General features: G+C 37.9%; 3 protein-coding genes and 1 long non-coding RNA gene across 4 annotated transcripts; 1 reads left to right on the forward strand and 3 right to left on the reverse strand.

Moving 5' to 3' along the window:
- Positions 1-1,375: 1,375 nt before the first annotated feature.
- On the reverse strand, positions 1,376-4,786 carry LOC148731807 (uncharacterized). Its single transcript, XM_088761389.1, has 5 exons — positions 4,535-4,786; positions 4,042-4,086; positions 3,061-3,246; positions 2,419-2,517; positions 1,376-1,600 (listed from the first exon to the last, which is right to left on the reverse strand). The coding sequence occupies exons 1-5, from the start codon at positions 4,577-4,579 to the stop codon at positions 1,490-1,492; spliced, it is 486 nt and encodes a 161-aa protein (XP_088617515.1). The 5' UTR covers positions 4,580-4,786; the 3' UTR covers positions 1,376-1,489.
- A 2,079-nt stretch (positions 4,787-6,865) lies between these two features.
- On the reverse strand, positions 6,866-12,188 carry LOC148731808 (uncharacterized). Its single transcript, XR_016002050.1, has 3 exons — positions 10,509-12,188; positions 7,862-8,049; positions 6,866-7,081 (listed from the first exon to the last, which is right to left on the reverse strand). It is a non-coding gene; the product is annotated as an uncharacterized LOC148731808 (long non-coding RNA).
- On the forward strand, positions 12,185-14,159 carry LOC111342295 (uncharacterized). Its single transcript, XM_022949359.2, has 5 exons — positions 12,185-12,336; positions 12,888-12,929; positions 13,312-13,512; positions 13,743-13,844; positions 13,942-14,159. Exons 1-5 carry the CDS (start codon positions 12,289-12,291, stop codon positions 14,047-14,049), a joined length of 501 nt encoding a protein of 166 aa, XP_022805094.2. The 5' UTR covers positions 12,185-12,288; the 3' UTR covers positions 14,050-14,159.
- Positions 14,160-14,373: 214 nt separating this feature from the next.
- On the reverse strand, positions 14,374-27,886 carry LOC111342294 (uncharacterized). The gene is made up of 8 exons (XM_022949358.2): positions 27,667-27,886; positions 22,067-22,351; positions 20,276-20,464; positions 19,508-19,651; positions 18,261-18,566; positions 17,249-17,407; positions 16,692-16,822; positions 14,374-15,819 (listed from the first exon to the last, which is right to left on the reverse strand). The coding sequence occupies exons 1-8, from the start codon at positions 27,751-27,753 to the stop codon at positions 15,789-15,791; spliced, it is 1,332 nt and encodes a 443-aa protein (XP_022805093.2). The 5' UTR covers positions 27,754-27,886; the 3' UTR covers positions 14,374-15,788.
- Between the last annotated feature and the right edge of the window lie 88 nt (positions 27,887-27,974).

Consider the following 27,974-nt stretch of genomic DNA (forward strand, 5'->3'; position numbering starts at 1 on the left):
GGACTTAAAAAAGGGCTACCTTGAAATGTCATCAAATCTATAAAAGCAAAAAATATCCATATTTTGCCAGGCACCCTGGTAAAGAGACTGAAGGCACTCTTTCAAACAGCAAAGCATTCTCTCCTACCGTCAGCTCCGATCCTTAAATCCACATGCAGGTTCGATTTCCGTCGGTTACTGAGATCTGGATAAGAGCATGGGCTCATTTCCCGAACAGCGGCTGGTACTCACTAATTATTTTTCCGTCGAGTTGTTCGCTGACACTAATCGAAATTTTTCAACCCTCAGACAGCTTGGAGTTCTTGGTATCTAATGTCTCCTTGCAACGTCACGCTGGTTCAAGCATTAGGGTCATAACAATAAAGGAAACCTTTCATTACCAGTCCCCTTGGGGACAGTCATGATTACTGTAACAGTTGTGGAGAGATGCCTAATTATGTAATTTATGAGGATAGCAAGCAGGCGGCAAAGTACAACATGCTTTTAATTTATTTTAAAGATGTTACTAAAATCTGATACTTACAAGTCAGAGGGATAGTAAAAGAAGACCAGATATTCCTCTGGGGAGGAAGAACTCATATATCAAAATGAATAGAATAAATCGGAAGGAAATGGCAAATTGTCAACAGATGATGAAAAACTGTACATTAATATGCCAAAAATTGAGCAAGGGTAAGGTTTTTAAAAGAAGTAATAATATACCTAAACAATATGTTTGATTAGGTGTATTTGATCTGAACAGGTCACTCTACTAAATGTGAATCACACTTCTTCCAAATATCTCTTCATTCATTCAAGCCCGGGCAGAAGCTACGACTTATGCATAGATAATAGCACACACCAGTACACATACACAATGTACACAAAGAACAATTCATCATTTGTAAGTATTACTGTGTCAAATTTTAAATGGACTTCACATGGGGCTCTTTAATTTTTCCAAGTTTTTTATGAGCAAACGGTAATATCTTAGTCTTGAAATCAGTTATCTTCAACTCTTCAACCGCGCCACTAACAGTGGATGAACACAGAAAATCTCGGTACGAGTTTTAAAAATCAACTGTGAAACGGGTGCGAGAACTGGAAAAAGTATCAAGTAAAGTTAGTTATCCTCATACAACCCATATTCTTATTTTAATTTACGAGAGAATGCATAGTCAAGAGAAGAATAACAGCGAGGCTAAGATTCGCTGACTAGTAGGGTTTCATACGAAGCTCAAATTTCCCACCAATTGACGCTCCCCTCCCCCCTTCCACTTTCCTTCCCCTCCCCTACCCTCCCTGATACAGACAACACTGACCGTGACCGTGAGGGACCTGACTCTTATTTGGCGCTCTCTAATACCCGCTTACAAAGTCATATTTTGGAAAGAGATTGTTTAAGGTTTTCAATGTGCTTTTATTCCTCACTTTGTTGTTACAGACTTTGCTCTACAAATTTCAAACTACTTTATCTGCAATTTTGAATCATGTCAGTTCTGCGCCATGTTCACTCGGGCTTCACACACTGTTTGATGGGAATCTTGATCCCAAAAGGCAATCGGATCGTGGTTGTTACTTTGCAGGCCAAACCATTACCGCAACCGCAGTTATGCTTGCTCTATGGTAATAAAAAAGAGACAGAAAAAAGTACGAAGCGCACTCATGGAAAGAAATTATACAGAAAGATTAAGGGACCAATGTTAACTGTTTCATCAAATAAGTGAACCGGTGGGATCTTGGAGGAATTTGGTTGTGTCCAAATAACATTCACTTGATCCTCCATAACACCTTGTAATATCTTTATGCCCCACCCCTCTTACCACTGACAATTAATTGACAGCCCCTTCCTCTGTTTTTCATAAAAATCACGTGATCTCCTTCAAAATTCAAAATTACCTCAAAGGAGATAAGTAATGAAACGTTTCTGAGACTTCTGTTGCTAATATACTGTACCAATACTTTTCCAATATTTTTACCGAAATCTTCACGACGTAGTTACAACTAGTGTAAAAAATATGGCATTAGCTGATAATACACTGATATTGTCACTAAAACCAAGTAAAGAAGATTCTATATGAGATACAATAAAATATATGAAGTTCATATATTTTGAACTTCATATATTTCATTGTATCTCATTTATCACTTTCACGGGTTTATTACAAATCAACTTAACGGCCTGCTCCCAGTTGGCCTGTTAGCTCAATTGGTAGAGCGCTGCACTAGTATCGCAGAGGTCAGTGGTTCGAATCTCGTACAGGCCTGATTTTTTTCAGGTCTGATTTTCGCTATTGCTTAAATAGCGCTATCTACTGCGAGGATCGTGCATCATATGTAAGTTTCTATATCGTGAAACAAAATATCTTACTTCACTTTTCGATTATTCATTACCAAAAAAGTCACAAACACATTTATAAAGAGAACTTTGTTACTGACCACAAAAAAACAAGTGAAGAACTCTCCGAGTTTAGGAGCGCAACGTTTGCCAAGCGCACAGCAGTAGTTATCTTGACATTCAGCCTCGGAACTGCACCTCTATGAAAATGCAACATGGCGTAGATAAAAAAATAATATTTCTCGGACTGAGAAGATCAGCTAAAAAAAAATCCTTTTTTTCATTTCTTTAATGTTGAATTTGTCTTGGGAGGACAACACTCCCAGCATCAATTCGATCAAGAGATACTTGATGACAAGGAAGATCAAATTTCTCGTGAAAAAGCATGGGAACACAGATTCGGGGTGTCCAAAGGTAACCCTTTGAATGAGGTTCATCCTTACGGGAAATTCTTCTCTCGGTATTTGATAATTGAAGAAAATGAATTTCAGACTCGAGGCATCGTAGGAAGCAGTGCCATGACCGAGTAGGGGTGGGTGGGTATAGTTTAGGGCTGAAACAATACCAGTTGTTCAGGCTTCCATGTGGATGTGGGGTATATTTTCAGAAAGTTCATCATACTTTTCGGTAAAATTGGTGGATATTACCCTTTCGCTCCCTCACTCAACCTCCTCCTCCCCCTTCCCCCTCCCCCTCATAGCATTTTGGTCCTCTAAGCGAGGAGGGGAAGTTAAAATTCTTACGTTAAAAAGAAATCGTTTTTTCCTCTTGGGTTCGTCAGCAGACTGGTTATCCAGATCCACCTCTTCCACCTCAATGTCCATTCCTTCCGGCATGCACTGTTTAACAGGGATAACCTGTCCATTGTAGATCATATTCTTGGTCAACGAACAGGACAAACCGGCTTGGCAGCCACAGTCTCCTCCGCCCTGAAATGAATAACCACATTGACTTCATATGTGATCATTTGCAGAACAGACAGACAACGACATGGAATGTATTTGTTTTATATGATAAAAAACCAAAATAAATCATAAGTAAGAAGCAATCGAAACGCTTATCATATAATGAATTTTAATCTCTCTTCCCTTTTCCCTTTCTCGTACATACTCATAATTTTGATCTATCAGTCCGCTGGGACGCCTTTTCCTTTAAACCTTCTCCTGATATCCTCTTGACGCTAAGACAGAGTATTTCTTTTCTTTTTTATTATGTTTGTAAGTGCTCCTATAGCACGAGTTTCTGTTCCTTGTTTGATTTCAGGTTTATTATAATCTTTTAAGTCGCACTAGGTGGCTTGTCACGCGTTCTTAAGTGTAATTCAATATATCTGATAAGAGGCCCTTTGATCAGTTTTTGGTAAGCACTCGTGCTCGTAAGGAAACAAATCAGCAAAGGAAAGAAAGGAAAGGTTCGATTGATTTCAACCCTCGCCAAACCCGGAAATTATCTAAGTTTGATGCACCTGAAGCATTTCTTAATCTATCTGCATGTCCATAATTTCTTAAATCAATTTTTAGTTTCACGGTGTAATACAATAATAAAGAAGGAGACGTCCCCAAAGAAGTTTGGTGCGGTGCATTGTATTTACCAGTGGATTTTGTGGGGTCCAGCTAGCGGTGGACAAGCGCCGGTATATATAATACAGAATTTGATTCTTCTCTTACTAATACGCTTAGCCACCCAAACAGTCTTAGAACCCCAAGCATCATTCAGTCACCTACCGGAGCAATGTTGCAAGCGGCCAGTTTGGGAAGATTACTGCATCCCTAGAGAAAGGTAGAAAAGATGTCTTAACTTTAAAAATTGTTCCACGAGAGTCTGCCTTGTGCCAACTTATAAGGCTGTATTATCATGGTGACTGTAGACTCTAAACACTAAAAATCCAATGTCGATTATTATTTTCAATTCTTTTTCTTGTATCAAATAAGCTCTTTCTTAACTATCACTTCTATTTCTGACGCATGACATTCATTTAATCCAAGAGGAGAGAATGGTATCGTTGAAACATCGGAAAAAACATCAAACAATTCATTTCTAGAAACACACAAAAAAATTAAACTCCAATAACGCCTTAATAGATTGTTTCAAAACTTTCCGCTCGCTGAAGGAAAGAAAGTGCCTGTCGCTTAATGGAAAAACTCTGTGAAAAGCACATAAATCATCTTTATGAGGAAAAAGGCTTGAAATTATTTCTTAAGTTGCTGTGAAACTCACCAAAGCAGCCGTAGTGCAAATACTCAGAATGATGAGAATCTTCATGACTTCAATGAAACGACTAACAGAAACTCTCAGATCCAACTGAACTTTTGGTGAAGTTGAGTGCTGTGATCTGCTGTGTCAGCTGTTTTATAGTTTTGAGGCGCAAAGGTTGAGTAGCAGCTTTTACAACATTACTAACAATCTGAGAGTCTTTAAACAAGTATTTCAAACGAAAACTGTTTTTGTAAAATCAAAATTTGCCTAGCTGTTTGTTGAAAGGAATAAAGAAAACAGAACCCATTCTAAAGTATTTTTGATGTGCTCTTTTTAGAAGAATAAACAATTTCCGGTCTGAATGTTAATTGCCACGGCAAATTTATCAAACGCAATTACATTTCAGTTATATCCTTGCCTTATATTTTTATGGTGAATATAATTGTAGAAATGATACAAAAGAAACCATTTGTTATGGAGAGAAATTCAAATTGGCATGCATGTTTCTCAGAACGCGCTTCAATAATCCCTTGTTGGGGAAAATGAGGAATTTTTCTGACCCAAACTTCTGAAAAATGGTTATTCGACGATTTGTTAATGCTTCTGCTACGACGAATAACTACGTTTACAGTCTATGTCTACAAATACAGCTTAACTAACATGATTGCGTTAAATTGTTGGTGCTTTAAGAGAATAAGTCATATACCGTGAAGTATCTATAACAGGTTTAAGAAGTCTTAAAACAAGGGCTAACAGTGTGTGTTATTTTGTTAATCAAAACTTCCTTTTTTGGCGATGAAGAAAGGCTGGTAAAACAAACAAAACAAACAGTATTTCTTACTCTATTTGCAGCACGATAAAGTATGTTTTCGCAGGAGCATTGAATAATAAACCTTTCTTTAATTCAAATATAGCATCAGACTTGTACAGTCACTTACATAGCTAACATAGCAATCTTTTGTTGATCTTGTTTTAATTTCAAGACAACGTACGATTGGAAAATAGTTTTTCTTCAAAGGTCCTTGGAACATTTGACAATATTGTATTTACACAGAGTTTTCCATGGCCTTTGGCATAAGATGGTTGGATACACACGCCTAAATTCGCTTCGCCGTGGTTTCTCATCCATCTGAGGAACTGGTTTGCAAGTGGGCACAATGGCTTAGATCGTTCTGAAAATTTGTCATACGAAAAACAATTGAATTCATTTAAAAGAACTTAATTCAGAGCTCCTTCCGAATACAGTATAATTTCGTTACTGGTAAAAACAAACATTAAACTCTACGGCATCATAGTTTTGAAAACCGCTGGATTTCATTAGTTAAGAATCATTCAGTAGTGAGGCCACGCTCTCAAGTTGAGAAAAGTTTATTGGGAATTCTCCGAGACTGTTCCCAAAAACTGTTTAACGGGATTTTCCCATATTAATCAAACAGAGATAAAGAAAAAAAACCGCTCATATATTCTGTTTGTCATGGTTGTGTATCTCCGTGAAAAAACTCTTTTTTCCATAACAATTGCTTTTTGGACTTCCTTTTTTTGATCAGAAGATCAGCAGTAAGTATGCTTTTCTTCAATCTAGTCTAAAAGAAAAAAAATTGGTGAAAGAATCCTCTCATTTATTCCGTAATTAACTTCGTTCATAATTATTCAAAAATATTCTTCGGGGGTGGAAAGGCCGTGCAGCTAAACTAGCCGATCAAAAAATGCACGGTCATCCACATGGGATTGGTAGGAAGAAGCGCTCCATTCAAATCAAGAATTTTCATAAATTGAAATTTAGGGACGAACTGTGGCGACAACTTAACGTTTCTACCAAATGTTTTCCCTTCAAATTCATAAGCCTCTCATCTTATTCGAAAACTTGAGAAACGACTTTGCATTATCTCGAGGAACAAACGAAAGCACGGTATGTTTTTTTCGACAGTTTTAAAAGCGTATCAAAGTTTGTGAAGTAATCGCAGGAAAAAGCGGGCTGAGGCCATGTGCAAATGTGCAAGTATACTTCGCGTCGAAGCTATCGGTCAAGAATCCTTTGATTCTGTTTGTAGTAACTTGTGGTGTGTACACAAGTTAAACGGTAGTTTACCTTTAAATCTTTTTAAAGGCAAATTCAAAGTATTGGATTTCATTATGAAAGTTTGTCACGCTTAAGCTATTAAATTGAAATTGGGTTGTGTTATCTCGTGTTACTTTCAAATTTTGCTGGTTTTTGAGAAATAATGTTAGGCAAATTGTCTGCCTTTCAGAACAAAGAATTGAACGATTTTATATCAGAGACAGATCCAGGGTCAGTAAACTGTTCGAATTAAAGAGTCTGTTAACTGAATTCAACAAGTGATTTCCAGATTTTTCTCGAAGACTTTCTTTATTCCTTTCACTGAAATTATTCCAAGCGTTACATGGTTAGTTTTGTCTTCTCCTCGGCTGATTACTTTGTCTCGGTCAAGAGGCTGGTACGAGTTACATGCACTGCCTCAGGGCGACCTTGATAGCAGTCAGAGAGATGGTAACGGAGGCTGTTTCGGCACAAATGAGATCGTCATGGCAACCACACTTGTGCAAGTGCTGAAAAAAATCAATCAGATAATATTATTGGTTATAGTTATTATAATGAAATGATAATGAAACGATAATGAAAATAATAAAAATGACAAATATGGATAATGACATGATTTCGAGTGCAGTTTGGTGTGAATAAGTGCGAGTAAATTTTTCAAAGACAAAAACATTGCACGGTACCGTAGGGTAAGTGCAATTTATAGTCTGAAAAATTTACAAAGGTTCTCTTTTACATTAAATTGCACGACGAATCATGGTATTACTTACTAATAATTTAAAGAAAAAATCCTCACATTAAGTCAAGAAAAACGAAGTTTTGACAGCACACGCGCACTATTTGTAATATACATCGTTTTACAAATACATGGTAAAATACACTCGTTTTCAGCCAATCAGAGGCGCGTATTTTTTTGTTTTGTTTTTTCGTTTTCATTATGGTTATGAATACAGTGATGATGATATAGATAATTTTGATAATGATGGCGGCACTGCTTATAATTATGAGTCTGATGATAATAATAATGATAATAAGAACAATACCGATAGTAATAATGATAAGGCTCTTGACTCTGCTCATAATGATATTAATAATAATAATGATAATAATAATTCTAATAATACTAATAATAATGGCGGACGCTAATAATAATAATGATTACGATCAAAAGGATAACTGCGCAAATAAGGATAGCGATAGCAAGATTGTTAATGATACCCCACCGATGTTATTGCCTTTATTACGACTGGACTACAAGAAATAATGTAAACCTTCATTCTTCAACTAACCGTTAAATAACATGTGAAGTACTGTGAGGCGTGAGTAGTCCAGTGGTCAGTACGCTAGACTCTGCGTCAGATGGCCCTGGTTCAAGTCCTGGCTGGTGCTTGACGTTGTGTCTTTAAGCAAGACGCTCCACTCACATTGCCTCGTCTTCTCGGATAGGACGTAAAGCCGGAGGTCCCGTCTCTTGCACCTATCAATGAGTTAAATTCGGCAGGGGACGTTAAAGAACCCACATCACGAGATTACTGTGATGTGGTCTGGCCTGTTTACTGGGAATGGGGGGAGGGGGCATCTGTAAAATTTCTCCTTTATTAATTGTATACTGCCTCCGGCAGTCTGGAAAAGTCCCCCGCACAGTGTTGTAAAGTGCATTAGAACATTTACATGGAAATGCGCTATAGAAATTGATATATATATATATATATATATATATATATAAGAACTAATTACATGAGGGAATATTGCTCATGTAATTAGTATGCTCCTGAAGAAGACTGAGACGGTCGAAACGTCGAGCTATTAAACCAACAAAGCTACATTGGAGTTGGCCTCTTGACCATTACATTTCTGCTCTTATTTACGTTATTTCAGGAGCCCACGATCGCTTCAGTGATCCTCCAGGCAGCGCGTTTGAGACTGATCAGCATTGTTTGTGGGACCCCTTACAAGCTTCTCCTTATTTATATATATATATATAGGAAGTCTGCAAGTCGATTTTCGCGTGGAACAGTGCTCAATACGTTGAAGCAGAGCAGAATAAATATTATGAGAGGAAAAAAGGACGTAACTACATTTCCCGACAAGCCTGTTTCGTGAATCGCTTCACTCTTCAGGGGTTTAATGAAAGAATATTCATGTGACTATCGTTTATATACTAGGAAAATTTGCATAATGCGCGGTAAACTTAAAAACTTTAAAGTTCAGTTGTTGCGTAGCAACGCTTTGTTTCTGTGTCGGCATGAAGATACGAGTTCGTTACGCTTATTTAGTGATGAGAGGTCGGGTCGGTAAATTATCAGGAATTTTTCTTTTAGGCAGAGGTTGCATCTTTTATTGGAGCTGTTGTAGGGAGAGTTAGATGATAAGATGCGCCATGAGATAGAATAGTCAATGTTGTCGTTCTTGAGTGTCCAGATGTGTTTGCTAAGTTCGGTAGAGTTTTTGTGCTTGGCGTGGCGGAATGATGCGGTGTGATTTCTGTGTCTTGTTTTGAAGTCGGTTTCTGTGAGTCCGATGTATGTTTCAGAGGTGTTGTTGTCGTTCCGTGTGACGGTGGCTTGATAAACGACTGAGGATTGAAGGCAGTTACCATTGAGCGGGCAATTGTTCTTTTGTCGGCAGTTGCATGTTTTGTTGGTTTCCGTGCCGTCTTTGTTGTCTTTCGTGTAAGGTGAGTGGGACGAGTGTAAGATGCGCTTGTTGTGGTTGTCGATGATCTGTTTGGTGTTGTTCATACAGCTGTAACTGATTTTGATGGTGTTGCGGTTAAATATTTTGCGGAGGCTGTGATCCTTAGTGAAATGTTTGTCGATTAGGCTGAGGAATTTGTGTCCGATATTGGTGCTGACGTTCTTGCTGAATGGAGGGTTGTACCAGAGGATGTTGCTTCGCTGCCTGTTTTTGCGTTTTGGAGTCGTGGTGGGTTCGTAGTGAAGGGTGTATTGGTATCCGCCTTCGTCAAGTGCTTTTTGGTACGGGGGGGCGGTTTTGTCGAATGAAGCTTTGTCTGATGAAAGGGATGAAAGTCGTTTGTTGATGCTGGCAGGTATGTTCTTTGTGGTGATCGGTGGATGATTGCTCTCGCGGTGTACGTACTGTAGTGTGGTGTTAGGCTTTGTGTAGGGCTGGTAGGTGCTGTTGTTTAGGTTGAGAGTGACGTCTAGGAAGCTGATAATCTTTTTGTTTGCTTCGATGGTGATACGTAGTCCGTTGCGGTTTACCGCGCATTATGCAAATTTTCCTAGTATATAAACGATAGTCACATGAATATTCTTTCAATAAACCCCTGAAGAGTGAAGCGATTCACGAAACAGGCTTGTCGGGAAATGTAGTTACGTCCTTTTTTCCTCTCATAATATTTATATATATATATATATATAAGTACTTCGGAAGTTTCGGAGAGCATCTCTTGTTCAATAAGCAACACTGGTCTCCTCTGCAGTCAGTTTGAGTTGTACATCTCTGTTTTGCAAAATAATAGTAACATTTTAGAAAATATACGACATTTTTTTAAAAAATATGCAAAGCACAAAGTTGTCTAAATTGAACCGAAGATGACAGAAGAACTGTCGAAATATGTTTTTAAAAAATGTCATATATTTTCTCAAACTCGTGACATATCTCCAGATCTTTTGGCAATAGTAACATTCGTGCAACACTAAGCTTCAGACATGAAAGAAATATGTTACTATCACTTGGTGCATATAGTGGGTTTAACATCCCTTGATCTTATCAAACAATTAAACGCAACTAAAACTGTAACAATTCACGACTTATGCTCGTGCCTTACACCTGCTTTACGCTAGTTCAGCGTATTTCTTGTACTTCCCTAGTTTTTCTTTAGACCGCTTTACAATCCTTAGAGGAACAGACTCACCTGTGATATATGATTCTATGGTTACCCAATTATTACAATTAAATCCCCCCTACCTTGAATAATCCATTAAACAAAAAACGTTTCCTCTTCATGGGAGCCACAGCACCTTCCCCGTCAAGATCGACTGTTTCCACTTCTATCTCCATCCCTTCTGGCATGCACTGTTTGACGTCGGTCATTTGTCCTTGGTAGATGAACTTTTTAGTCAGAACTTAGGACAGACCGGTTTGACAGCTGCAGTCTCCCTCCTGGTACAAGAATCACGTGACGTAGTTGTAACTAATACGTTATCAACTGAGACACACAGAGAGACACCTGCACTAGCCTCGTGGACCACAATGCTTTGCAACACAACAATCTTACAGACCTTGAGGCAGAAGCTTTGGTGGCGGAATAAGAGCGGTGGGACGCTTAACTGAAAAATTCTCTTAGCCATTAAAGTGATTAATTGAAGTGACTACAAACATTATTACCATAAATATTTATCAACACCATGAAGAATAAGAAATGTGTTTTGAGCTCACCTCTCTGTTATTTATAATATATTTCGATTCTTTAGGACGTACACAAGTGCGGCTGCGCAGATGGACTAGAATGTAAGGAGACAGCCTACATCACGCTCCCTATCACAGGAACGAGGCTCTCTCTGAGGCAGTGTATGGACGCTTAAAGAATGGCGCTTAGCTTTAGTTATAAAAGCGAAGACTAAGATTGAAAAACTCCAGATGCAGTTTCCAAAATAAATGTGTTAAACCTTAAAACAAAACGTGAGTGTGTTCTTTCAAATGTTGGCGTGAACTGCGGTTTAAATTAAAGAGCAAGTGGTGTAATTTGCGTTTCTGGCAGAAACGCAAAATCGACTTCATCCTTTTGTCGTCTTTGGTTTCTTAATATCAAACCCAAAACAGGCAAGGCTAATTTTATTCATTGAAATGGCAACCTCAATTCTCTTTTAATCTTGGCTTTTGGTAGAAAAATCTGTTGGATGCCTTGTTTTCTCCCTATCACAGATCAAAATAATTTCTAAAAGGGATAATACGCAGTTTGATGAAAAATAAAGTAAAAAAAATAATATTTTCAAAGCAAATGTTCCACAACATCTGTGACAACTTACCAAAGATTTGACGAAATTGCTAATGGGTTATGTCAACAAGACGGTAATGTTTCTCAGTAATTCTTCAACAAATTGGATTATAAACAGTAACAACAAGAAAAAAATTATTTATTTTTCGCAAGCTATACTCAAAGTCGGTTTCCTTGAAGGTAAAACCTGAGTTTTCCCAGCTGATTGAAGTGCACTCCCCTTTTTTTTTATCTTCAATTTTCTTTTAAATGTCAGTTTTTCTATTAACTTTTTTTTTGGAAAAAATACATCAATTCTTAAAATCAACGTTTTTACTTTGTGAAGCCTCTTCGTTGGAATACCGTGACTGAAATCCCTTAGAATTCGTTGGACGGTAATAGCAAAAATATACCGTGATTCAAAGTGCTCAATTTTCTTGCAAATTTTGACATTAAGAAATGAAGTTTTAGATTGACATGTATTGTGACAGAATAAAGCAAAAAATCATTTCAAATTACGAATAAATTTTTGTTGATATATAATTTCACAATAGTTTTTTTCCAGGCAGTTGAATAAACTTAATTTCATACCGATATTGTTTTTCGTTTGGACTTCGTATTTAGAAACACTTGCACAATTAACTTTGTAATTTTCATTCGAGGCCTTGTAACAGGAAGCTATAAATACAGCAGTTTATAGAGCTTATCTCTTCCAATTGCGAACTTCTTAACAAGATCAAGTTGTAGGTTGGTTTCTTCAAGTCAGAAGTCATGAAGATCTTGGTCGTTTTCAGTGTCTGTCTCGCACTTGCTTGTGCGGTGAGTCTCTGGGGTTGATCCCTTATGTATTTCGTTTGTAGAATAGTTTAAACTGAGTTCAAGAAATTCTTCTTTTTCTGCCCTAAAAATATCTGCTGGCCGCTATCAATACTAACAACCGCCAACACCTCTCCCTCTCGCATTCTACAATGGTATAGCTCAGTTACGAGTTATAATAGTAATAATAATTCTATTACTTATAGCGCGCAAATTAACATTAAAATATGATCGAATGCGTAAATAATGCAAAAAGGCTTGTAAAAATTAAAACTAGCTTAGGTTTGAGAAATCACAAAAAAAGTCAGCAAAATGCATGTGAATTGGAAATATGAAGTAATACAAATAACGAATGATTTCAAAAAAATTACTTTTTTTAAATGACATACGAAACCCTGTGGATCGCATAACATTCAATTCTATCGCTTACTGTTTAAAACAAAAAAAGACTTAAATAGAAAGTAAAATGTTACATCTTAAAATAACAGGAATATCGTCGATATGGATACTTTACATATACATTCAAATTTGTTCATGTGATTATCATTTCCCAGGCCTGTGAAAATCTCAAGAGGCTCGAGGCTTGTAACAATGAGGTGAGTGTGCGGATAGGGACAATTATTTTAGTCGTAAAATAGAATGATTTAAAAAAACGAAATATCCTTGAACTCAAACTCAACATAACGCATAAAAGTAGCGTTGAGTACCAAATTGTAAATTAAAATAATTTGCCGCCGCGGTTTCGCTTCGCAGACGACGCAAATTTTGGTGATTTCACGTTGTTGTTTTACAGAGGACGGCTAAGAAATGTACAAAGTTTTAAAACGCACGTGCTGAGCTATTGTTCTGCCAATTAGATCTATTGTTTTTCCACGTTCTCGTTGCCGTAGCCGTCGTGGTTTGCTTAAAGTCCCTAACGAATCGGTTTCGCAACACTCATTCTAATGCGCTTTCATTGGTTTATTTTCCCTTCCACAGGGGTTTGATTGCACCTGCCAATCCGGTCTATCGTGCAGGTTAACCAAAAAAATGATCGTGGATGGCAAAACTATTCCCGTCAAGCAATGCATGGGCGACCATGAGAAGATTAACGTGGAGACAATCCACATGGACCCTGAGGAGCAGATCAGTGCAGCTAACGCAGCTTACAGAGTGAAGCGTTTCCTGGGAATTCTAACGGTAACTAAGGGGCAGCTAAGGGGCAGCTAAGGGAGGGTGTTGTCTCACTTTGCTGAGAACGAAATCAAGTAGATTTCTAGAAGGGGTGTCAAGGACAAATTGAAGTTTACCTCTCGAATGAACCAAAAAGCCCATCAATAGTTCCTTAGGTGAAGGAACCGCATGTAGTTCAGTTTGAAAAGCAGTTTCATCAGTATTTTTTAATTTTTTTTTTTATTTTTATAAACCAGAAGTGTCAGTCTGACGTTGACTGCGCCCCGAATTTCTGCTGTCCGATTCTGGCCCAGCGGTGTATCCCGAAAATCCCAGAAGACGGCGCCTGCAACTTCAAGGTACTAGATAAAAGACCATGGGTTTCACTCGTATTAATTTTCTTTAATCTTCTCTCATCGTTAGTCATTTTGGGTATGTCCAATTTATTTTTCTCAGGATTTGCATAGATGTGGCTGTATGGATGGATTGGTATGTCAAAAGACCACAGAGATCACAATTTTCCCTCCCTTTAAGTTTCCTCTAGAGCAGTGTGTCAAGATGTAAACACGGATATTTACCTAACATAGGAAACGTCGCACCATAGACATAAAGTGCCGTAGCAGTTTGAGCCAGTAAAAGAAAAATAAAACGGCGCTTTGCTTTGTTTCTTCCGATTTCACGTCTCTCACACCTATGCTGACTTGTCCTCTATCTTCCGTGAAGGAAGCCTGGGCAGATCTGCCCTCCCGTCGTACTCTTCGTTACGTACAATTGTGATTTGTCCCCAACTGGCTCGCACTTTTTGAGGTAACCATTTCTTTTACGCCATCTTAAGAGTTTTTGACCCCATTTTCGCCTTTCCTTGAAATATTTATTCTTCCTTGCGGCTAAAATTTATAATTCTTTATTCTTTTTCCTTTATGCGCCAATATTTAATATTTTCAGTTACCTTGCGCGCCATCCTTTCATTACACATCAAGCCTTTCCCTTTCTCGGCTGGGTATCATCAATTCACCATTCTGAGGAATTTCTGAACCGAAGAAAAGTTATTTGACTTGATAAACGCTTTGGGGTTTTGTCCATTTTTCTATCAGTATCTTCATACACTAACTACATCTCAATATATATTCGATAGAGCATCAATTACCTGTTTTGTCCTTTTGTAATCTAAATAATAAATCCTTCTAATTACATTTGTACGGCACATACTTAAACTGTTACCTATGTTTGGTGACTTCTGGCTCAATAATTTTCAGAAGGCGAGTTTGTGTGAGTTTCTGTGTGTTTATGTATACAGGTGTGTTACTGATAACACTAACACGACGCTAAAACTAGCGCAGGCAGTATTCTCCTTGTTTCTTATAGTTTTAGGTTAAACTTAAAATGTAAATGACAATATAGGGCTTGTATTCCGCAAATTGACATATGAATATCAAATTCGCATTCTATAATAATCCAAGTGCATAGAAACAGAAATATAACCTAAACCCCTTTGAAATTTTATAAATTTCTGCTTGGATCTAATAAGATCTAATTTTGAAAAGATTCTAAAATTAAATTATAACTGTTAAGGAAATAACTTCGTTAAAATTTCTAATAATATCTATTTAAATCTTTCTTAAGCGGTGTAAATGATAAGATAAAAATAAAATAAGTTCTTGCTAATGTTGGGCGGTTAGCAACTCGCTTGACTTTTAACGAGAGGTACCAAGACTCTGGACTCTTCTCTTTTTATTCTTTCCTATTACAACGCTCCAGATCATTTCTTCTTCTACTACTTTTTTGCGAGGAGTGCCCACCACGTATTAAATACAAAAATCGCAGACATGTTTGGGTTAGGTGACCGTGGGAGTTTCCATAGTGTATCCGTTGTTTTGCAAAGGGGGAAATTGGGTGGCTTGCTCCGAAGTACTTGGCGAGCACTAAGGAACCAATTAAACGCCAATGATCGAGCTGCGCACGAGAATCGCGCGCGCAAACAGGATCTTCTGTATGGGTAAAAACCTCAAGGTCAGTTTTACCAACCCAAACATGACCATCTAGGAAACTTATTATCCTCAACCATAACAAGCGATTAGAATGTCTAGCACGGTTTAAAGGAAATCCGCAAACTGAGCCAAGTTCAAGCATACCATAAAAATAAAAGATCAAAGTTATAAATCTATCAAAACAACACGTAGGCGCAAAAGGCAAGGCTTAACAAAACAAAAGGCTCAACTGGAAAAATCTCAAAATAGCAACTTCCAATTTTACCTCACAACAATATATATTGTCACAGTAAATAAGGAGCGGGTTTTCATTCTTCATTCAGTAAGACCAAGTAGAGCCAAGAACCTGAAAAAAAGGTAAAGCAACTTTGTTTGACTACGAAAAAGAAAAAGTTAAATGATATAACGTTACCTTCCGCAGTCTTTACGCCAACTGAGAGTGAAAAGCAGGTTCACCAATATAAGGGCCGATTAAACGAAGAAAATAATTCGCAGCTTACCAAAGACGCGGACTAATCGTGTAAACATTACATTGCCACTTTTAAGGCCGTGTTTTCTGCAAAATGGGGATTTTGAGAACGTCTTGAATAAGCCGCGGCTTTGATAAGATACGAAACTACTCGTATAAATGGCATCGCAGCTTGTTCGTGGCTTACGCAGGACGCGAACTTACGATGCGCAAGCGCAATATTTTCCCGCGCTTGAGCATTTTTCCCGCGCTTGAGCATTTTTCCCGCGCTCGCGACCTCTCACACATGTTCATGAGAACTAAGACATGAACCCCTCATGCGAACACTTCGCGGTTACCGTTTATGTAAGCCGTGGTCTTATAATTGGTCCAGTTGACGTCTTACACAAGACATGGATTATTCATGATCTTCGTTTAAACGGCCCTACTGATACAAATATAAAGATTTCTTTCAGAGACCTTTTCAGGGAGCGTTTATTCTACAATTTTTCGCAACGTACATGTTATAATCGTTTAACTGGTATTAGAAACGGCAGTTTATGTAAATTGTACTTTTTGCATGACATTGTGCGTGACTTACGTACGAGTCACGCACCTGATTGTGCGTGCCTCCGGCCACGTGCCCATCACTCAAGAGTGAGTGACTGACACTTGAAATGTACCATGATATAGTTCCTTGTTTTGATTGGCTATATTTAAATGTTCAAAGCCCCTAGAAAGTCTATAATGTCCTATAATGTACTACTTACTTCTCAATCTTCTCATCTAGCCACTTTTTATGTAGCAATTCATTGAGCCAAGACTCTGGCAGTTTACTGGCACCCAGTTTGCAGCCTAACAGCGCTCCGGCTACTGCGCCATTTGTGTCCGCATCTCCGGCCTGAGAAGAAATGTAGGTTCCAAATTTAGTGCGTGAAAAAAAAAAGAAAGAAATTTCAGAACATTGTTGAAATAGATGTGGCTTAAAACTTAAACTTTAAAATGTTGTTTAATCATAAAAATTTTTCCAACAACCTCACAAAGCCCTAAAGACTGACTTCAAATGGTGAACCGTTAGTCCTACATAATAGGCCTTGCCTACAGATTGAAAATTCTTGTAAGATGAGTAGCACATCAAAATTGTGGAAGATTTTGTACCCAGAAACACGAATTTTCGAAAGGTATGAAGATGCTTCATATTCCCTCGACACTGATTTAGACAAAGACTCCGTAGAAACTACAATTCATTTGGACTCTTCCAAATGATGGTTTTTACATGAAAAACTAAAAAAGATATTGTGTCTCGGTTGCCAAGTATCAGACTTACCTCATATGCCACAGCTTCGATAGCGGCACGAAAATCATCCTGCCTCAAGGACCAAATCCCGGCGCCTAAACATTTGTACGTGTAACCTATTTTACCGCGTTCGTCAAGCTGTAGATCTTTCAATGACTTAGCAAACATGTGTTCCTCCAAACCCTCTTTCTAAAAGCAATTCACGAGATAAGGTTCTCGCTTTGGTTTAAACTAACTGAAAGGCCACATACAGATGCTCTATGGGACCGGTCGTTATTTATCGCCTGAGGGGGGAGGGGTAAGGATTTTGCTTGTGTCAGGAGAAGATTTACCAGATCTCTCCATAACGCTCTGTCATGTTTCAATAGTAACGGCTCACTGGCAGTTAATTGGGGGTTAATTTTCTATAATCCCCCTTTTAACTCCATTGGCAACGACAGATTCCCCTCAGTTCCCTCTGAAACCCTCCCCCCCAAGAATCGCCCCCCCAAGGATCGTCCCCCCCCCCCCCCATTTCGACTAGCGATAAATAATGACAGGTCCCCGAAGCAGTCAAAAACCTACTGGTAATCTTACTTGTAAATCAACAGGAAACTGAAAAACCTTAGAATTATTTCATACACGCCTAAGAGAGGACTGCCTAAGTCTAGGCTTACGTTGCGCACTTCAGGGAACTCGCATCTCTTAACCTGAGAACCTCTACGCCGGCTATCTCAATAGAGTCTTTTCATGTTAAACCTTTAAGTACCCTGGTTGCTGGAAGGCCAAATAAAGGAAATCGCTTTGTTAAAGGGCTAACGCTGCAAACGTCATCTTTACAATTTTTGAGCTGGCCAACTTACATTATCAACTTAGTTGATCCAAGCAAATTATCTTTTAATACCTCCTACCGATGCAGCACTACAGTTTTCTTATAAACTTATCCCCTTTAAATTATAGAAACTTCCCATTATTTATTTCTTCAATGTTTAGCATGGTTACTTTGGCCACCAGCTTTCACGAGGCTTCTTCGCGTCCTCAATAACAAATAAACGAACATTACCTGCTCGTCAGTTTCAAGTGTGGCACAGGCATAACCAAAAGCTTCCTTAATCAATGCCTCAGCATCATAGCTTCCAGACTCCTCCACAAAATGCTTTCCCTGCAACATCATTGCAATGGCTGTTGTCACGGCAACACAAGATGCAATGCATCTTGGGTCTGCATGGGTGACTTTACATGCTGCCTTAGTGTTCTTTATCACTGCATCTATGTCGCCAAAGTTATGAACTCCTAGAATTGAAGTGCGCATGACACCTCCGTTTGGAGCAAGAAAGCGACCTGAAGATTCCCAGACGTACTCGGCTGCCTGAGAACAAAGATTAAGCAGTAAGTTTACCTGACGAGCTGAATTATTCCCGCACTTTGATCGGTTGTTACTCATTATCTATTGGAAGACAAATGCATGATTACCCCTCAGAGTGATTAGCATCTAATTTCTCCTTGGAACATCAGCCCAAAATCATACATCATAATTATCATAAGGTAATGAAAATAAAGGAAATGATCACAAATTAAAGCACTTGATGGTGAAACAATTTCTCCTTAATGCATGGTAGGAAATGTATTGTGAATTAAACAGAGAATATCAATACTGATATTAGATCTTGAGTGTAAATGGCAATAAATGGTTAACGACATTTTCTTTCCATTATATTTAACAATTATTCGCCAAAGGCGAGGTGAATATCGTCGAATAATCACCGAGACGAAGTCGAGGAGATTATTTGACAATACTCACCGAACCTGTGGTGAATAGTTGTTTTAGTATAATTTCAGAGCTGAACAACAGAGAGATTTCTAAAATGATCATAACATTTTAGTGACATTTATTAACATTTTATTTTAACATTTTATATAAACCACGTGGAGCGGTTTATATAGTGTCGTATAAGGAACCGCTCGACCAATCAGACTGCTGGAAACTCATAGCTCAGCTCTGAAATTACGCTAAAATTGCATATGAAATGAGTAAATTTCATGTTGCCATGGGTTTGCACAGTAATAGATAACAGAAGTCATCAAAATGGAGTAAGAATATCAGTGACGACTCAATTTCCTGATCCTAGAAATGTGAAGGATGATCCAATACCAAATTCTCCAAACTATCATCATAAGAATTGTATGGCAGACAGTAATGAGAATTACTAAATAATTATGATCTTGGGATTAAAAGAGTTCATCACTTGAGCAGGTCAGGGCAAATTCCTGACCACCCCCACCCCCACCCCCACCCCCATTTCTCTGTACCTTGTGTGGATCAGTAAGAAAGTCAGGATGATGCAGAACATTACGAGTGGTGCTGCCGATTCCCATTCCACCAATATCACCTAGCTCTGGAAAACCTCTTCTGCTCCAAAATTTCATTTTTTTGCCAAAATCAACAGGAACCATCTGCAATAAATCAAACAGCCAACACTCCGAACCAGTATTCAAAAATAGATTGTATATTTTATCTATTAAGGTGGTTTATCTGGAGTCAATCTATGGCCCTTATATAATGTCTATATAATGTCATATATAATGTCATATATAATGTCACTTGTGCCAGGGGGCCCCTTTGCAGTAGAGCTCAGGGATAAGCCATTGAAAAAGTGATGGAGGAGGGATATTTCAGGATGAGTTTTTGTTGGGTACACTTTGGGCAGAATTCTTTATTGGCGAGGGGGCTGCTCTTTGTTTGGTCAAGTATTTCGTCAAGTTTTCCTGATAATTTATTGGTACACAATTTTATTTCTGGGTGGAGAAAGACATTGTGAGGGAGTTATGTTTTGTCCCAAAGCACCACTCATTTATGCTGCAAAGGTTGGAACCCAGAGCTCTTGGTATGGAGCCCAGTGTGCTAACCGCACTTAAACCACAAGGCCAGTGCAGCTTCCACTCAACACTCTCAGGGGATCATAGGCGCTGGGTGCCAGGTGCCTACAGAGTTAATTCTCAATTGGTTTCCTTGTAAAACCATGATCACCCAACTTTGTAGGGTAACATGACTGTCTTACTACTAAATTATCTAATAACCTTTCCATCATTGTCCAACAAAGACTGCAAAATCAAAATCATTTGATCTGAGTCATCTGTCCAGTCTCCAGTGTCCCATTTCCACCGATGACCATCGTTGAATTTCATATCATATTCCAAATGTACCTTGTCTTGATCTGCACTGAAAAGTCCCTTTACTCTCTGTACAATGCTTTTCTTACTGTAAATCTGTAAGAATCAGACGAGAACATAGGCTTATCACTGGGTAATAGAGTCTTGAAAGGTGAAGGAAGGTGGACTTAGGTCACAATTAACCTCTTACTTTGGAACCAAAGATACTTTTAATTTACTACCAAGTCTGTAATTCATTTTTGGCTGGGTTGCCACAATATTTAATAATAATAATAATAAACATCTAATTACACGTTCTTCCAAGTACAATCACATAACTCCCATCTTGTTTGAACTACAATGGCTTCCAATTGCTGAGTGCATAAAATTCAAGATTTTGCTTCTCACTTTCAAGGCTATACACAAACAATCCCCCACATACATTCAAGATCTGATAAACCGCTATTTTCCGTCACAAAATCTAAGATCATCCACTTCAATGCATCTAAATGTGGTCAACCATAACTTAAAGTCTTATGGCTCTGGAGCCTTTGCCATCGCTGCACCTCAACTGTGGAACAATTTGCCTGCCCATATACATTTTTGTGATAATTTGAATTCTTTTAAATCTAAACTTAAAACATATTTATTCAAGGAAGCCTTTAATTCCAAGAACTGTAATTATTTTAATTACTGCTATTGATTCACATATGTGCAAACGTATGTATAGGTATATTTGTGTATGCATTTTACCTAGTAAAGTATACATTTTTAGATATTGTGAAGTGCCTAGAGCACAACTGGATAGGTGCTATATAAATGTGGTTCATTATTATTATTTATTATTATTATTTAACAGAATAAGCTTCAGCATGTGCACAATGCTGCCAGACGCTCAGTCTCCCATCCTTGCAAGTATGACAGAATTATGCCAGTTTTAATGGATCTCCATTGGCTACTTGTTAAACAACATCTATCTTTCAAGATATTACTACTTACATATAGGGCCTTGAATGCCTTAGTACCTCAATATATATCAGATATGCTAGTGCAGGACACACCAGCTAGAACTTAACGCTCTTCTAACAAACAGTTCTTGCAAGTGCTTATAAGTTTAAACTTAAGACTTATGGAAGCAGCTGGTCATGTAGCTATGTCACCCCCAACCTGTGGAACAAGCTTCCAGAGACCATATGACAGGCACCATCACTTGTTAAGTCAAAGCTTAGGACCTATCATTTTAGTAAGGCTTTCAATTTGTAGGACTATTAATATTAATTAATTTGTTAGTATTATCTCCTGGTTAATTTTGTCAATTATTTATAATAATTTTAAATGTACATACTATGAAGCGCTCTGAACTCTAGGGTGATAGGGTGAGTACTATAGAAATCCTACATTATTATTATTACTATTATTATTATTATTATTATCATTATTATAACAGTATAAAGAATATGCATACTGATGTTTAACATAATGAGGCATGACTAATGCAAGCAAAAGGGACCTTAGAAGGTTAACCTTGGGTTTCAAGATAACATCAAGCATTACAGCTTCCCCTACCTTTGTCATTCCTTGGAAAATCTTCGATACTGTTCAGAAGTTGAAGGATTTTCAGAATTTTGGGTAATGAAGGTAAGAAAAATTGGATGCATTTGACTCTGGAAATTTGGCAGGCATAAATATGATGTACATTATTTGCTATTAGCAGCTCACCTGTGCAGCTTCAGATTTTGTCATAAATTCTGTTAAAAGTCCTATCGCATCTCCAATACAATTTCCATAAATGGTGCCTTTGATACGATCCATCAAGTCTTTCTTGTTCAAGAAAGATTCATTATTGAAAGAAGCTGGTGGGACTAGCGCTTTAACACGTTGTTCTGTTAAAGATTGGCCTCCCTGTGACTCAGTCACATCCAAGGATTCCATTTTGTCTGTATTTTGTTTTCTGGTATCACTGACCGTAGTTACTTGTTTAACTGGGTTGCTGGCAGAAATACACTGTTACAGGGATTAAAATGATAAATATTAAAAATGATTCAAAAACAAAAAAAAAAATCAAATGAATGGAGTTAGGCTTATTTGCCTCTGTCGGTCGGCTGACGACATAAACAAAACCCCTTGTCACCAACTGTAAGGAAATTATATAAAGGCTGATAGTTTCGAAAGAAACTGTTTGGGGCTGTGTTGGTGGGGGTAACGAAATAATTTGGATATATCAACAAAGTTGAAATGGTAAATTGGCCACCGTAATGATTACAAAAGCTGACGTTTCGAGCGTTAGCATTAGCCCTTCCTTCACTAGAGGAGTGAAGAGAAGGGTCTGTATTGGCATTTAAAATACCAGCTAGGCCAGGTTGTTTAAAACAAAATTAACCCAATCTGGGGTTAGTAGAAATGTTCAATTTACTTTTAATTAATAGCTTTGCAAAGGGAATTTTTTTCTTTTGGACTTTTTTCCCAATCAGGTTCGAGAAATTTAAAACCAAGGTTAACTTAACTTAGATTAATGTTAACCCCCTTTCGAACAACCCAGTCCAGAGTTTTAACCCTTGAACTTCAAGAAGTGACCAAGAAAGAACTTCCTCTTACAATATCAAACTGTAATATTAAGCAGACACTTCAATAAGAACAAAGCAAATATCAATAATCTGATTGTTAGTTGATCCAATATCAAGTTCTCCAAACTCATCATAGGAATTATAAGGCAGACAGTAAGGCGAATTACTGGTGGGATCTTTGGAGTGAATGGGTTTATATCTTGGTGTGGCTTGAAATTTCTTGGACCTTGGACTGATAACAGCACAAAAGCTTGAGTTACCTAAACTTTCACTGTAATGACTTGTATGATCTTAATGCTTTAATTCTCAAGATCCACAGAGTAATTCTCCCTAATGACTGCCATAAATTTTCTTGTAAATTAAAGAGGAGAATTTGGTGCTACATCATAACCTGATTGCCGAAAACATATTAAAATTTTAAGGAGTATATATACATGTTGGTCACCAATCACCTGTGGGAGTTTATTGCTAACCATGTTTTCCTTTTCAAAATTCCTCTACCAAAAGAAAATCTAAACGATTTGTTTGTTCATCTTATTTTATCTTATGACCATCAATTGTTTAAGGTTAGCTTCGCTTGCAACACAGATAGATAACTTGGCAGATACAAATTAACAGAGATCTTTAATCTTTAATCTTCAATAAGTATACTCCTAAGACAGCAAAAAAAAAAACTATACTTAGTCTAGGAGTTTCAAAATTATATCATAAAAAATAACAATAATTTCAAAACAATCACACGGCACTAAGTAATGAACAACAATCGGTTAAAACTGTTGACATAAATATGATCTATGAATTACAAATAAATAAATATAAAAACAACAATAAAACATAATTTTCTATTGAATATATAAATATAGCTATAACATAACGAACTATTCCTAAACTAAAAGATTAAAGCAATTGATAGATGTCAATTAGATGACTTGATGGCTGCAAGAGCAACTGCCTTAAACTCATTTAAGTTAACGTCTTTACTGATAGGTACATTGTTCCATGATACTATTGTCCTTGGGTAAAAAGAAAACTTGTACACATTAGTTGATACGCTGATTTGGCGGAAAGGATGACTGTTTGGTAATCTGGTAGCTCCTGTTATTTCTTGAATTTCGGGAGGGAAAATAATACCTACATGACCCATTAAGATCTTGTAAAACATACTAGATTGAAGAAGGAGTCGGCGATTTTACAAGGGAGTCCCAACAAAGGTGTTTAATCATTGGGGTAACATGGCTAAATCTTGAATAGTTGTTAAATACAAATCTTGCTGCTCGGCAGTGAACCATCTCAATTTGAGCGATGCTCTGTTTGGTGAAAGGATTCCAAGCACAACAGGCATACTCGAGTTTTGGGCAAACCAACATACAATGGGCTGTATCTTTGACTTTGTTATCACAATTCCACTTAGGATGCGACGCAAAAGCCCAAGCGTAGAATTTTCCTTGCTGCAGATGTCGTTGACATGCTCGTTCCAGCCGAGATTATCTGTCACTGTGATTCCGGGGTACTTCGCTGAGGAAACTCTAGAAATGGACTGGCCACCTAAAGAATATAGGAACGTAAATTGAATTTTCTTGCAAGTTATACCGAGTCCATAACACTTCTTGATATTAGAATTTAATTGCCAAGTGGTTGATCAGAGCAGGAATTGATCAAGATCATCTTGCAAAGACCAACAATCCCGAGGACTATTGATTTCTCTGTAGAGGATGCAATCATCTGCAAAGAGGCGTAGGCCTGACTTGACAGACGAGGAGATGTCGTTTATGTATAGTAGAAATAGCACAGGCCCCAAAATCGAGCCTTGTGGAACCCCCGAGAGCACTGGCTTGGAGGAGGATTTGATGCCATTCACTGAGACTGATTGGGGAACAATCAATCGTTACCAGTGAGACTGATTGAGAACAATTAATCGTTATGGTGGCCAATTTACCATTTCAACTTTGTTGATATATCCAAATTATTTTGTTACCCCCACCGACACAGCTCCAAACAGTTTCTTTCGAAACTATCAGCCTTTATGATTGGGAACAGTTTGACAAAAAGGCTTCAATCCACATAAGTATATTCCCTCGGATGCCATAACAGTTGAGCTTCTTCAGCAGTCTTTGATGGGGTACTGAATCGAACGCTTTAGAGAAATCGAGGAGTAAAACATCAGTTTGACTATGAGTGTTGATTGACTTTGCCCAGTTGTGTATGGCTGATACTAGTTGAGTTTCACAAGAAAACCACTGTCTGAAACCACATGTTGCACGTTGGACGGAATGTTATTACTAGACAAGTGTTTAGCCATATGGCTAAGAAAAATATGTTCCATAACTTTGCAGCAGATTGAGGTTAGTGAAATTGGGCGGTAAATAGAAGGATCTGATTTGTTTCCATTCTTAAAGACTGCAGAAACGAGGGCTTTGGACCAATTTGATGGAACAACATCAAATTGGTCCAAATGACTGTTGAAAAATAAAGGCGAGCCACATAGAAGCTGTTTGTGAGATCTCTTTGAGCACTCTTGCAGGAAATTCATCTGGTCCACAAGCTTTATGGCAATTTAACTGGGCTAGCTAGTTGCTTAGCAACCCCATCAGGTGAGAATAACAAATTTGCAATCGAGGTAAAAGGTGACAGGACAGTTTAGGAAGGGGTTTCTTCTCATGGTTAAAAACTGAAAAAAAATAGGAATTCAGAGTTTCTGCTTTGTCTTTTTCTGTAATACTCACCCCATCTGCAGTTTTAAGAGGTGGAATTTCAAGGCTTTCACTGATTTACTATGCTTAACATACAACCAAAACTTTTTAGGATTATCGGTCAAATTTTCACCAATACCTTAATTCATTTAAATAACGATTGTGGGATTCTTTGATCAGTTTTGCCACTCGATTTCGTTGATTCTTAATAAACGTCTGCCAGTGTTGCCAATCTTTGGAGTGCATAGCTTTCTCATGGAGACGATCCTTTTTATGCATCTCTCTTTCAATATTCAGAGTAACCCATGGCAGCTTGTATTTTGGCTTGGACATTTTTTCTGGAACAAACTGGGAGATACCTTTGATTACATCATTTTTTAATGCGTTCCAGTTTTGTTCTTTTGAGCTTTCCAGAATTCAGCTGACTACTTAGCTATAAATTCATTTAGGCCAACAAAGTTTGCTTTCTTGTACAAATAAGCTATAATTATGAGGGGGCTTGGAAAAACGTGTTGCTTTCAGATTAATCTTAAAATTAACAATAAGATGGTCGCTAAGACCGGTAGAACTGGACACATGAGAGATAGAATTAGGATAAGTACACAGCAACAAGTCCAAGATTTTCTCTGATGCTGGCCTCATTGCTGTTTTGATGTGTTGGGTTAAAGAAAAATCAGCCATCAGCTGCAAAAATTTATTATGTTGTGAAGCAGTGGCAGGATTATTTGCGTTTGGGACCTCATGATTCCAGTCGATGTCGCCCAGGTTGAAATCCCCTCCGATGATAATGTTTGGGTGGTTGGACACTTTGATAAACACTTGATTGATAGAGTCACCTAGTTGGTCGAGAATCTCGATAGGAGAATTTGGTGGCCTGTAAAACAACGATAAATACAAAGTTCTGCAGTTTGACATTTTGATAGAAGACCAAAGGATTTCACAGGAGTTCTCATTAAAACCATCTTCTTCAATACAAGCCAGATCTGATTTTATTGCATGGAAGACTCCACCGCCATGGGCATTTCTATCCTTTCTGAAGACAGTATATGAAGGTGGAAAGATGGAATAAGTGGGAATGCCAGGATCAAGTTTAGATTCGGTTCCCAAGACGAAGCCCAGATTGTGTAATTCAAGTAGCACCTTGAATTCAGCAGAAGCTCTCCAAGCTGTTTCAATTTATTATCATACCTCTCAATTTATTCCTTTTCGGTGTTTTTCCATACATCTGAATATTTTCATGGTTCGGTGCGTTCGTCGCTGAAGTATTTAAAGAACTATTCCTGGAAATTTCTGATGTTTGATTACAATCCTCTGATAAGATATTAAACGAATTCGACAAGTCTAAAGAGCTGGTAGACGATTCCAATAAAGTGGTTTCAAAGTTTGGAAGGTCACAATTCAGACAAAACCAGGTTCAAGAAGAATTTGCGAGGATTTCGTACTCATCAATATTCATCTCCAAGCAGCGAACATGTAGCCACGAATCAAACGAGTCGCATTGGATGCCGCGTTGGTTACATTTAACAGGCTTCTTACAAAGACCACAAGGAAATTTTCAAGTTGGGCCTGGATTTATGCTGATATCTCCACACAGTAGTATCAAATTTAGCAAGAGACATGACTTGGTTTCCCGAACAAAGGTAGCAGCTCGTCCTTGGCGACTTTTGGATGACAAGAAGGCTTCAAAACCAAGCGAGCCAACGGACTGTGGCTTATGTAGGAAATTCGTTGATAGAATTTGAGTTTATGATGACTCTCTCAAACCTTAGGAGTAAATGAAAGCGAAAAAATAGTCCAAGGAATAAGATTGCTAACGGAGCTCGAAAAGTAACGTCCGCCATCGTCATGCATGCACGCGGAAACTTCAAACTTCGAAAAATAATCAAAGGCTTCCAGCAGCCCTGATATCTTTGCAAACACGAAAGACTAAAGTGAAATTTTACGCTGTTTGTACATGTCATTCTTCATCTGGGCTCTTAGTAGCAACAAAATGTGAGTTATCCGTTTGCAATCAAATGCTTGAACACCTGTTTACTTATAAGAGCAGAAAAATTAAGTAACTTGCCTTGGTAACATCTAAAGTTTCGTTTTCAGGGTCTGATCTGTTGACATCGACAGCTTGTAATGAGCTCTCTTGAGGATGACTGGCCATCTTCCGTCTCAATCTGTCTACAGTTTGCCTTAAATGTCGTATGGAGTGATTTAAATAATCGAACGACTCCAAGAGAAGTAGTCAAACACTTCTATTGAGAACACGGTCGTTCACTTCCGCTTCGTAGAACGAAACTGACGTTATGTATGATTTCATATAATGTGTACTACTTTCCAGTACCCGGAGGGCTATCAGTTGACACAACCTTAAAAACTGACACA

This window comes from Stylophora pistillata, chromosome 5, assembly GCF_964205215.1.
Source record: "Stylophora pistillata chromosome 5, jaStyPist1.2, whole genome shotgun sequence".
NCBI lineage: Eukaryota > Metazoa > Cnidaria > Anthozoa > Scleractinia > Pocilloporidae > Stylophora > Stylophora pistillata.

Excerpts from the sequence above, each read along its gene's own strand:
- LOC148731807 (XM_088761389.1), bottom strand. The coding sequence starts at position 4,579 with ATGAAGATTCTCATCATTCTGAGTATTTGCACTACGGCTGCTTTG. Across the intron at positions 4,087-4,534 it reads TTTGCACTACGGCTGCTTTG|GGATGCAGTAATCTTCCCAA; the intron begins GTGAGTTTCACA and ends ACCTTTCTCTAG. Across the intron at positions 3,247-4,041 it reads CCGCTTGCAACATTGCTCCG|GGCGGAGGAGACTGTGGCTG; the intron begins GTAGGTGACTGA and ends TATTCATTTCAG.
- LOC111342295 (XM_022949359.2), top strand. The coding sequence starts at position 12,289 with ATGAAGATCTTGGTCGTTTTCAGTGTCTGTCTCGCACTTGCTTGTGCG. Across the intron at positions 13,513-13,742 it reads GTTTCCTGGGAATTCTAACG|AAGTGTCAGTCTGACGTTGA; the intron begins GTAACTAAGGGG and ends TTTATAAACCAG. Across the intron at positions 13,845-13,941 it reads ACGGCGCCTGCAACTTCAAG|GATTTGCATAGATGTGGCTG; the intron begins GTACTAGATAAA and ends TATTTTTCTCAG.
- LOC111342294 (XM_022949358.2), bottom strand. The coding sequence starts at position 27,753 with ATGGCCAGTCATCCTCAAGAGAGCTCATTACAAGCTGTCGATGTCAAC. Across the intron at positions 20,465-22,066 it reads CAAAATCTGAAGCTGCACAG|ATTTACAGTAAGAAAAGCAT; the intron begins GTGAGCTGCTAA and ends TGATTCTTACAG. Across the intron at positions 15,820-16,691 it reads CTAGATGAGAAGATTGAGAA|GTTCTTGGCTCTACTTGGTC; the intron begins GTAAGTAGTACA and ends CCTTTTTTTCAG.